We start from the raw sequence: 11,793 nt of genomic DNA, 5'->3' as shown, positions 1-11,793 counted from the left end.
CATATGCTACGTGACATTTCAGTATTTCACACTTTAAAATGCCAAATATTTCATCAGTTTTACAATGTGCTTTCTGTAACACGAGTTTTGATTAAACTGGGAAAATGAGCATGAGCATTCTGTAGGAACGAGATAGAAGATGTAAATTTTACACCAGCTCGTTAATATTTTGTTATATATAAGATTTTTTGGCTGTGTTTGGTTTACACCCATTTGTTCTCTAAAATGGATTTCATCATAATACACACTAAGTTAACACTGAACATTTTCCTAAATATGTGATTTTTGTCACAGATAATGACGACTCCGGTCTCGATGTCTTACTCGGAGTGGATATCGAACTACTCAATGGGTGGCGGTAGAGGTTCGAAGGGTTCAAACATGAGGGTGGAAGAGACCGAAGACAACTCGGTGAAGCGTGAACGGGGTGGCCGTGCAGGTTTACAACATCGTGTACGGGGCTAACGCTACTTCACCCACGGTGGGTGGGGGGTATGGACCCGTTGTTATTGAGGTATGTATGTTTTTATTTGTATGTTTGTTTATAAGTATATGTTTGTGTGTTGTTTTCTGAATCTTTTTCATGGTATTGCAGTATTGGGTTTTTGACAACGAGTTTTCAATGCAATTTGAGCTATTTTTAACGCAGCATACAGAAAGCAACATTCTGTACAAATGTATACATAATATTGCATTCCAAACAGCTATGGCTCAGTTAGTTTTAGTTTGTCAGAGAAGTGTATATTTACCACTGGGTTGGAGCCATGTCTGTTAAGTGTTTTGCCAAAGTACACACACACCTTTCAGTATTGATAATCTAACCCAGTATCCTTCAGTTATGAATTACAATACATGCACATAACAGCTAAGCCATGGCACCGCTTTTGGGCAGCTTTTATCTACAAATAATACTCCTTTTATATTGTCGCATAGCCTTATTAATGCAAAATTATTTAGGTGTATTGTAAAACCATTTTATCCGTGAAAGTTTAGTAATACAAACTTGTTGTTTAGGTTGATGACACCGCATCTTTGGATGGCCAGCCTTCATTTGGTAATGGTGGTGATGGCATGTATGGGTGTAATTCAAACCATTTCGATAACTACGTTGCGTATGACCATGAGGATAATCGGTTCATATCAGATGTTTATTTAGACAATGCTAATTATGATGAAGCACAACATAAGCTTATCAATGGGACCTATTGTGATGATGACAATGAGCAATTTATATACACAATGGATAATGGAATGTTAGTCATGAATGGAAATGAACCAGAGATGAGAGAAAATTCTGGGAGGACATTTAACTCTGGGAGTTTAGACTCTGTTTTGGATAGTGAGGGTGAGGATAAAGTATTTGAGAATAATCCTGTCAGTTTAAAACATGTCTACTCCACAAGAAAAGGAGGAAAAAGCGGGAAAAGAATTTCGGATTCCTGGAGCGACCAATCTTGGAATGAGGTCCATTTGGCTCACGGTGGCAGTAGTGAGGCAGTTAATGACATGTTAGTTGCGCTGCCTGTGTCACCGGAGGGCGGTAGAATCAACGCAGCCAATTTGAAACATGTTTTCGCCGATGTGCATCGGAATATGACAATTAGTATGGAGAATATTATCTTTCATTCTAAAGATCCTGAATCTAAAGAGGAGAAAAGGGTTGCTAAGTTTTCCATCTCCACAACACCGGACCATAACCTAAATTTAAAATTTAAATCGCAAAGTGACATCACAGAGTGTAGTACGAACAAACAATTAACCGTCCCAAAAGTTAAAGTCGAAAGATCGTTTTCGGTGATCACTAAAAGTAAATCGATGGCGTTTAGACGAGAATGGGCACGAGAGAGTGTAAGACGCCCGAGTTCGTGCGGCAGTGGGGAATATACATTACCATACGGGTCAATCCAGTTCCTGAATTAATATTTACCTTTGCGTTTTGCACTTCTTTATATACGTTGCAATTAAGATGTTTATTTTCACTCTAATTGAAGCACACTTAAATACAAAATACTGAAAACAACATGGAAGATGGTGAACATAACAGGCAAGGTACAGAAAACATAGCTTGTGCTTAAACATAATGAGGTTATTCAGCATAGTTGACATGGTTATTATAATAACACATCATGTAAGGATTGGAGAACAAGCCAAAAAATGTTTCTCAGCCCATGGGTCACAACTTGATTTGGTTAGGTCGTCCAACACAATGGTTCACAAAGCCTTTTGACTAATTTAACTTTTAATGAACTGGCTACACAGTATTTGGAAACACTGGTTTATAAGATGTTTATTAAAAATATACAGACATTCTACTAGTCTTGTTTCTTAGATAAACAGAAAGTACAGATATTCTATTTAGAGTTCAGACTCATTTTTTGCTTAGAAAATAAAACAGATACATAAGTGTTAGAGGTCTTGTTTCTACATACATTGTAACAGCTTTTTTCATTGCTTAACATGGAACAAATGGAGAATTTTTAATAAAAAAAAACAGCATCACACCAAGAATGGTTGCATGGGCTCCCCCCTTTTTAGGGTGGAAATCATTCTTTCACGGATAGATTCCTCACTTGGGGACTTCCCCACTGCTGATGCTATATTATGGTTACCATGTATAGACAGATGCATTCCTATGTCGTCTACAGGTGGCTGGTAAGGTGGTATTCGTTTGTGCTTTACATCAAATATATGGACCGGAGTAAAATCTTGAGGTAGTTTGACGCGTTCTGAAGATCCATGTAGTGCCTTGTGTATAACTTCGGAAGGGAGTGAAGGAACCTGGATGGAAGCACTCTGCTCTCTACCTCCAGGTAGTGTTACTCTTATAGATGTGCCATAACTTCTATTCCCTGTAAGCTGTGGTTGGTAGAAATATTATTAATGTAGTGTGTGAATGAGTAAACCAGTGACTTTTAAACTATTCAGACTCATGGTAAGACCTAACCCATACAGAAATCCAAAGCCATTTTTCTGATTAAGCCATAACACTTGCGTAACAAGATTTGTTTGCATCAAACAGAGTTTTTAAAATACATAATTTACAATTTATTACAAAAATCGCGATAAATTGTTTTCGTTAATTATTACTAATTAATGAGTAATAATTTTGCAGCATGCCAGAGAAATTTTATCTTAGTAGGGACTTGAGTGTTATTAATGGTTTCCACACTCACCGTGTAGATAAACGAGCATACCAGATAACTCACCTTTACAGATAAATTAGCTTCAGGTGGAAGTATCTGAAACTCATCTCTGCTCAAATCATGAATCGTTTCATCATCGGCACGCTTAATGTTCGTAACAGGAGGTGAATTTACGTTTGTACTTGGGTTCCAGAATGGCCCTCCTGAAAAATCGAGTAGTTTCAGGCATAGTATATAAAAATATACAAATGCTACTTAAATGGTGATACGGGGCTGTAGTATAGTGGTTAAAGCACATTTAAGTTTCCAGAATGGCTCCTTTGAAAATCAGGTAGGCAAATAAATAATTGTAACTTATTATTGTTTATTAGCACAAGAACACACATAGGGATTATTCAATGAATAAACGTGTAGCGAGGCAACAACAGTCCTTATAACATGGGTGTTCCATTTCATACACCTCATGGCTGCTTATGAGTTACCACGTATGTTACTTTGTGAGTAGTTCTGTTTAATACACCTTGTGCCGCTTGTATGTAACTTTGTCGGCGATTGTTTTTCTGTATGGCTGACTTTGGGAAACTACTGTGCAATTGCTGTCAATTGTCTTGCCAAAGACACATACGACTACAATGGTAGCAGGGATGAGCCTTGAACCCATAACCTCGGGCAGACATAGGCACACTAAACACTGTACACAGTGTTACTTCACACAAAACATGATACAATATTATAAGTTTTATAACACTTCATACTCGGTGCATAAGGTTTTGGTGTTTTATTCCATGTTGAAAGTTTGTTGTCAATCTCTCCTTGAGACTTCACTAGTTGCATGTCTGATGTTTCAATTATCTATAGAAACAATATAACTATAACTTATCTTCACATGACAAACGTAGACTAACTAATACATTGTAAACTTGTTTTTTTTCTAAGTATGAATAAATGTAACTTATTTATCCTCGCCTGGCCAGGAAACGACAGTCGTTATAACACAGGTGTTTTGTTTTATACACCTCGTGCCCACTTTATGAGTAACTTTTAAGAGTTGTTTTTGAATTTGTTGATGATATTTTTTCTCTACATATCCTGAATTGTGAACAACCCATAAATCACCACTTGGTTGGAGAAATTGTTATATTTTGCAAAGTAAAACACGTCCACAATGGTAGCATTAAACTTTGAACTCAGTACCCTTTAACAGCAGTAACTTTAAATAAATTTGCAGCACAGATTAAGCTAATACCTTTGGTTTTGCTTTTGCAGTTGAGTTTGGATAAGCTTGTTTAGAAATTGTTTTTTTTCTTGTTTGAACTGGTTTTGCTTTTGATGATAACTTGTCCATTCTTGACGCGCAGTCCTGTACCTTACCGCTTACCATGAGACGTTTGGCTAAACCATCTATTGCACTGTCAGGATACCTAGGTGGATTAAATATAAGTCAAGAGTGATGTCTGATATTTTACGCACTATGAGTAATGTATAAGTCACTCAATTACAAATTCGCATAAACAAACCAAGTAAAAGTCATGTCTGCTTATCCACACACTGCAATAGTTTCAGCAACTCGAGTGTGGGCATGGGAGTGGCAACTATGGATAAGTCACTCAAGTTCCCACCTACAAGGATATAAATGACCAAACCAACCAAAAGTCATGTCTGCTTATCCACACACTGCAATAGCTTCAGCAACTCGACTGTGGGCATGGAAGTGGCAACCATGGATAGGTCACTCAAGTTCCCACCCACGAGGATATAAATGACCAAACCAACCAAAAGTCATGTCTGCTTATCAACACACTGTAATAGCTTCAGTAGCTCGACTATAGGCATTGGGTTATCAACCAAACCAACATAGTTATATTATTAAACAAACAATACCTTTCTCTTGCATAAGACTTTGTATCTTTTAGGTTTTCTGGCAATCCTTTTTCCTCCAACCAGTTGCTATAAGTGACGCTTCCATAAAACTCCTGCTCATTAAGTATTTGCTGCAATGCTTCCTTCTGTAGGTCACCATATACTTGCTTTAACCTGTAGATGGTTGGGACCTAGCTTTATTATTCGTTACATGGAGCCATGGCACAGTTGTTTGAGCTATCATTTTTTAACAAGGGTTTATGCTGTTACAATTGTTGGCGTGAGTGTTCATAGGCAATTTGCATAACGGTTACAGTAATAGTTTCCTAATTAGCTGAACTGGTTTCAAAGCTGTATATATTTTGCTACAAATGTGGGCTTTTGTGTCCTTGGGAAAGACACTCAACAACATTTGCTCCAACCCAGTGACGAAAACATAAAACTTATCGGTTGTCTAAATTTTCAGCTAAACAGAAAAAAAATCACATACAAAGTTACATAAGTGGTAACTACTAAGCAGGCACGAGGGGTATGAAACAGATTATGTTAAAACTTAGCCAATACAACATCTGAAAAATATGCAGTCATTATGTCATTGACTTACCAAGCAAAGACACACATATTTATAAAAGTTAAAATAAATTACATTCATTCAAACCCACTTGTTGAGTTTCTTTTTTTCCACAACTTCTTTCACTTTATTTCTTTTCCAAACTTCATCTTGAATGACCCTCGCACATTTCTTGTGGCTCCATAACTTGGCGAGGTCGTACGGGGTGTGGCCTCTGACATCAGGAGTGTCAATCGGCGCGTCATTCTGGAGTAAAACTTGCAAACAATCGAACAACCCCTCAGTAGCAGCTTGATGGACCACGGTAACATTGTCATCGTTTACACTGTTTAAGGTTAAGCATAAGATTAAGTGTAAAAAGATGTATAATATAACAATTGATGTTCAATGTTGAGCATAAGACTAAGGGTGTTTTATATTACTTTAATATCACAAGTATTATTTAAGTTAAGTGCATTGTTGTGTTGTTTATTTAATTTGTTGTTAGAGTAATAGCTTTCAAAATGGCTTGACTTTCAAAATAATTGGGATTATTCCCTAACATCATTTGTTTGGCATTTGGAGATTAATATTATATTTCTTGTATGGTAGGGTGAGGTCCTATAACATGCAATGGGACTTAGATCTGAGTTGGCCCATTACCCCAAAATGCTATTGTAAGTCACACCCAGGGTGCTGCTATAATTTATTTTAATTTAAAAATTCACCAATTAACGTCAGCCCCTTGCTCCAACAAATATTTCATACACTTGATGGCATTTGTTCCTGACTCTTTGTTGATTGACAGGTGTATAGGGTGCCATCCAGTGGCTGAAGTGACATCAACATCAACATCATATTTATCAATAAGAAGTTTCATGCAATTCATCCTCCCATGCAATGCAGCGAGGTGAAGGGGGGTGAGACCCTGGAAGGAAGGGTGAAAGTTTATTTAATGTAAAGTATATTGATATTAAAGAACTGTGTTCTATTGTATATGGTACTTTCATTTTGATAATGGTCTTTAAGTATGTTGATTTTAATATTACAAGGTTGAAAGGATTTTATTGTGTAGGTATTCTGATATTGAAAGAACCGTATTCTATTCTATATAGATGACATTCTGTAAAGAGGCATTCCAGGGGCCCAGTCTGCAGAGTATGGCGGTTCCTGACAAGATCTCGCGCGTGCAAGAGGGTTATTTTTCGCGTGCGCGCGTGCTATCATTAAAAATCTGCGTGCGAAGCATTTACATTTTCAAGCCACGTTAGGAAATCTTACTTAATTTAATACGTATTTTTTTCTCTGTTTAAATAATTGGCGTGCGTGGGGCAAATTGTGGTGTGCATCGCCAAAAGTCTGTAAAAAATCGCGCGTGCACCTGCCATACTCTGCAGTCTGGCCAGGTTATGAAGTTAAGGACAAACACCATCTGTAAATGACCACTAAGTTGGTGAATGGCTGATAAGTGTCCTGCCCTTGTTCTATTTGAATAAAAGACTGATGATGCCATTTAGGCGAAATACATATCTTTTAGAATACAATTAGTTGGACTTAATTTTTGTATGTTATGTGTTTGTAGCACCAGATCCCTACTGTTTACTTACATTCTTATCAAAACTGCAAGGATCTTGTCCGTCTTTTAAACTTTGGTCCAACCATTCCACGTCCCCAATACTTGCTGCTAGGAACTTATCCGCCGTTATTTTCGCTTGTTTCGTGATAACTTGTCGCCGTTTGGGCGATTTGCGGTCGGGTGAAATTCTTTGGAGCTAAATAGTAAAGTTATTAAAAAAAATATTATCATACCAAAAAAAGATTAATACCCTATAAAAACTACTGTTTTGTCTAAATTTGCCACGTTTATAATGTATTGTTATGATAGATTTACACATTTATACCTTTTCCATGCTATTTTGTTTCAATTTACATAAATTGAAGCAACTCTTTGTCAAAAATCAATTTTTTATTCCTTTGTTTACAAAATTCAACATGGCGTCCCTACACGCGCGAACCGATGTCATAGCAACGGAGTGTTACATAGAATTTTATTACACACTTAAAACCACAACTGCAATAAAAAAATGTAAAAGTATGATTTTAATTTTTTAATTTTTAATTATTTTTTTTTTAAATGTAATTGCAATATTTTTAAATTGTTATATATTTAATTTTAAATAATTTTTGGGGAGTTGAATACGATAAAATCGATACGCTTGAGCGGTTTATCGTTGTGTTTTGTTTTGCCGGTAGTTTTAAAAACGAAACTTTATTTTTCTTCGTTTGTTGTTGACGTTGTATTTATTTTAAAACGTGTTCTTGTTGTTTTTCAGTCCTTTGTATTACATTTTGTTTGTTATGTCACATACTTTAGTATTACGATGAGTAACAAGCAGAAACTGATTCCTTTAAAAAGCAAAGTTTTTGCAATTCAAGAAGAAAAAGCAAACCGACGAAAATTACGGATTTTGCAGGTATTTTATTTTCGTTGCGTGCGGTGCTTATTGGTAAAGTGTTAAAGTTAAAATTTAGAGATATGTTTTATGAAGATGTTTATGATATTTTGTTTCCATTTGGAAGTTCATGTCAAAAATTAACTTTTAAAAAGGACAAAAACATGCTTTAAATTTAACCATTTGTCTTTCGATGTAGTTTATTCGGTTGTATCTAATTCTATCGTCACTAACATTGCATTATTACATCACTAACACTGTATTATTACATCATTAACATTTAATTATTACATCACTAACATTGCATTATTACATCATAAAGGTTCGACAACAAGAGCGAGTGATCGCGAACAGAGTTCGTGAAAATGTCGAGAAAAATAAAAAGCAAGAAATTTTGAACATAGCTGAGAAATTGAACCAAGAATTTAATCTGAAAAAAGCGGAAGAAATTTTGAAATCCAAGGAAAAATATTCGAATGGTTTAAAAGAAGTTGGGCAGGTGGGTTGTTTTATTTAAGTGTGAAATATTGTTGCAGGTTATTTATTCGCAATTTTCTTATGTTTTACATTAAAACATTTTTCTGGGATAGGCTTGTTGCTTATTTATATGTATTATGTATATATATATAATATATGGGCATACTAATTTTACTTCTTGTTTGTTTCTTTCTTGGTGTATATTGTGATTGCTTGAAATATTTACTTTCACTACAGAATTTACTATAAAACAAAAACCAAACAGTCGTATAATGCTGCCAGGAATATATCTTCTTCTGTAAATTTATAACTGTGCATTTTTTATCCAGATAAAGGCAATTAAAAAAAGACATTCAAAAATATTTCATCAACGATGTTTAATATAATATCGCATTGACTTTCAAGTCTTTCATTCCAGGCACAAAATGCTGCTAAAGATTACGTTGTTGAACACGCGTTGTACCAAGCCAAACAAAGTGAGAATAAGAGGGTTGCCACACATAGGTTTAACTCTGCAATACAACATGTACACGATGTAGAAGTAAGTGCATAACATATGTCATATGGTTTAGATATAACATATACAATGTTTACAACAGGTCATTTAATTTGGTGCAGTGGCACGCAGTAGCCACGAATGGTTGTCTAAATTGTCAGCCATACAATGTATATATATATATATATATATGAACACTTAAAACAAACAATTCCCCACAAAGTTATATTCGTGGTAAGTTTTATGTTTATATTTTCATAAAATGCAATCAAAATATGCAAACTACTTGTCTGTCACCATGATGAAGCATTTGTATTGATAAATGCAGTGCAGACAATTCTAGGGTTGCACTCCCAACCTGCCACCCCACGCCTTTTTATTTTCCTCATTAATCCCCAGGTGATGAACCAGCAGAGGGAGCAAGAGGTTAAAGAACGAAGAATTAAAGTTTTATCGAAAGAAAAACTTCGAGCAAAACAAGTTTCGATGTTGCCCAGTGTTTCTTCTTCTACACAAGTGAGTATTTGTAGCTGTATGGCTGGTCTATGTCTGAATTTATATAAAGATCTGTAAAAAGTGGTGTGACTTAATCACTGGTAGCTGGTAGGTTTAACCTTTTGTTTTGTTGACACTTCTAGTAAAACTACCTGGTAAAAATACCAAAAAAAAATATATGGTAAAAAAAAAAATATATATATAAAAAAAATATGGTAAAAAAAATAAATATATATATGTTGTTAACATACCCCTAAAAACTCTTTAAAAAAACCGTATACCTGATTGACCTGTCAAAATTTAAAAAGGGTATTTTTAGGTTTAACTTTTTTGTTTAAGGAAAGTGAAGAAACGGTCACCACGGCAACACTCACATCGATGAGGTCATGTGACACGTTTTGTGCAACGATGCACGAAGGGGACAACGACGAGGGGAATGCAAGGGAAGCAGCCGAGGAGGAAGATCAACTTATCGAAGGTGGGTAAAATACAAATATAGTTTAATACTGGGGGGTGGGTGGGTGCAGCAGAGTCAAGTAAGTTTGCTTTTAAATAGGATTTTGTTCTTTCTTATGGTGTTTATGTTTTTTCTTAGTTTAAACAAAAAAACAGTCTGTTTGCTTGTGTTATGTTTTTTTTATCTATTGCCACCTTACTTACTTGTTTGGCCTTGCCAGTTGTATTGTAGTTAAGTTAGGGTATATATTCAGTTTGTTTTTTAATATTTTAACTTTCTGTTTCACATAAAACAGGAAATTTTTACACGAATTAGAATTATTTAGATGTTTGTTTTCGTGTAGGTGGTTGACTTTTACAGTGTTTATACTTTATCTTGTTATACGTTTTTATGACATCATAATGTTGTTTATTTACAGAACAAGAAAGATTGAAGCAATGCACGTTAGAAGCACAACGTGAACGCGCACAGCTTAGATATTTATCTGCAATCAAACGGTCCAAGCTACATAAGGAATATAATAACTTGGAGAAAGAGTTGCAAGTCATGCAGAAGAAAGAAGCTTCTAGAAGAAGGGATTTGGTTGGGATGAACCATCCACATTGTGTGAGTGTTTGGTTTGGTGCAGAAGAGCAACTAGGAGTTTGGTGGTCTTAATCCCCCCCCTATTTTTTTCTGGCTGTGAAACTAGTGATATGACTGTTCCTGTGCCATGGCCCCAACGCTGTATAAGCGTGGTATAATCTTTAAGTCTCAACCTTTCTGGCTGCATCAAATACACCTTAGCAGGCTTTGTAGTTAGGGATGTAATGTGTTTGGAATATAACCTTCTTGTTAATCATGTGAGGATATAAAATATTACACTATTACCACAAATCTGCATACATGGTAACCCTTATAACTTATAACCCCAACCATTTAGGTCTTAACTTATAAACCCTACTATTTGCACAATTGCTTAGAAATTTGCATATTTTGCATACATGGTAACCCACACCCTCTACCCATTACAGCTCCCACCTCATCACCCCTCCGATTACCCGAACGACAAACAGCGTGAAATGGAACAAGCGTTTAACGATGCGTTTACATCCAACATCATACCCGACACTACACTAGATGTCACAATGGAGTCGGAACTCCAGGACGAGATTCCTCAAGCTGAAGATATTGTACCTGTTGTTGAAAGTGATGATGTTGTACCTGTTGATGAAAATGAAGGTAAAGAACAATATTCACAAGTTGTATAAACACCAAACTACCGGTCAAACGAAATATTTGAAATTAAATGTTTTTCTGGTGAAAAAATGGTTTTGAAAATGATATTGTTTAAAAATTAAGATATTGTACGTATTGATTGGAATGAAGGTTAACTTGTTAATCTGCTGTGGTTGCTAACAAACTGAAGGCATGAAAAGTTTTACCGATTTGTCTACTAAAACAAAGGAAACTTTACAATCATTTTACAAACTATTTAGTTTAGGAAAAATGCACATTTTTTAAAAATAAATATTTGCCTAAAAGTGCAAATATTTTTTAACTTTTATTTAAACAATTGACATCAAAATCAATTTGAAATTAAAGTTGCACAAAAAAACTTTCTGTTTGTTTTAGGTAGGGAAACTCCCACACCTGAAAATGGTGGAAGAATTAACGCTGTCAACAAATTATTGAAGCTTGTAAGTAAACAACAAGCAAGAGGGGGAAGTGGGGAGGAAAAATGTGAAAGTGGGACATCGAGTGGTGAAACCACAAGTGAAGAAGAGATTAGTCAACCTACAGATATTAATGATATTTCAGAGGTTGGGGTTTTGTATTTGATAATGTAATGCGTTATATTATGTCCATATTGTCCGTAATGT

At 35.4% G+C, this 11,793-nt stretch overlaps 4 protein-coding genes across 5 annotated transcripts in view; 3 read left to right on the top strand and 1 right to left on the bottom strand.

Annotated features, from left to right (window-relative positions):
• The window catches only part of LOC100179717, a 4,730-nt gene extending 2,710 nt beyond the window's left edge, over positions 1–2,020 (top strand). For both annotated transcript variants that reach the window (XM_018812437.2, XM_026835211.1), the window contains exon 3: positions 1,015–2,020. In XM_018812437.2, the coding sequence (XP_018667982.1) occupies positions 1,015–1,920 (906 nt within the window). In that variant the 3' untranslated portion in view covers positions 1,921–2,020. The remainder of the gene's footprint in view (positions 1–1,014) is intronic.
• Positions 1,955–7,594, bottom strand: LOC100182047 (ankyrin repeat domain-containing protein 53). Its single transcript, XM_002129888.5, has 9 exons — positions 7,455–7,594; positions 7,161–7,325; positions 6,282–6,481; positions 5,666–5,899; positions 5,025–5,177; positions 4,390–4,564; positions 3,899–3,995; positions 3,207–3,346; positions 1,955–2,856 (listed from the first exon to the last, which is right to left on the bottom strand). Exons 1-9 carry the CDS (start codon positions 7,461–7,463, stop codon positions 2,497–2,499), a joined length of 1,533 nt encoding a protein of 510 aa, XP_002129924.1. The 5' UTR covers positions 7,464–7,594; the 3' UTR covers positions 1,955–2,496.
• Positions 4,544–11,793, top strand: part of LOC100176662 (ubiquitin conjugation factor E4 B) — a 27,813-nt gene continuing 20,563 nt past the window's right edge. The window contains exons 1-2 of the mRNA XM_009860734.2: positions 4,544–4,554; positions 6,583–6,585. The gene's annotated coding sequence lies outside the window, so the exon portion shown is untranslated. The remainder of the gene's footprint in view (positions 4,555–6,582; positions 6,586–11,793) is intronic.
• Positions 7,891–11,760, top strand: LOC113474372 (centrosomal protein of 295 kDa-like). The gene is made up of 8 exons (XM_026835124.1): positions 7,891–8,027; positions 8,329–8,505; positions 8,902–9,024; positions 9,379–9,495; positions 9,814–9,952; positions 10,350–10,537; positions 10,945–11,152; positions 11,546–11,760. Exons 1-8 carry the CDS (start codon positions 7,935–7,937, stop codon positions 11,758–11,760), a joined length of 1,260 nt encoding a protein of 419 aa, XP_026690925.1. The 5' UTR covers positions 7,891–7,934.

The sequence above is a fragment of the Ciona intestinalis genome, chromosome 7 (assembly GCF_000224145.3).
Source record: "Ciona intestinalis chromosome 7, KH, whole genome shotgun sequence".
Lineage (NCBI taxonomy): Eukaryota > Metazoa > Chordata > Ascidiacea > Phlebobranchia > Cionidae > Ciona > Ciona intestinalis.
Note: the sequence above shows the minus strand (reverse complement) of the source record. Positions and strands in the feature narration are given on the sequence as shown.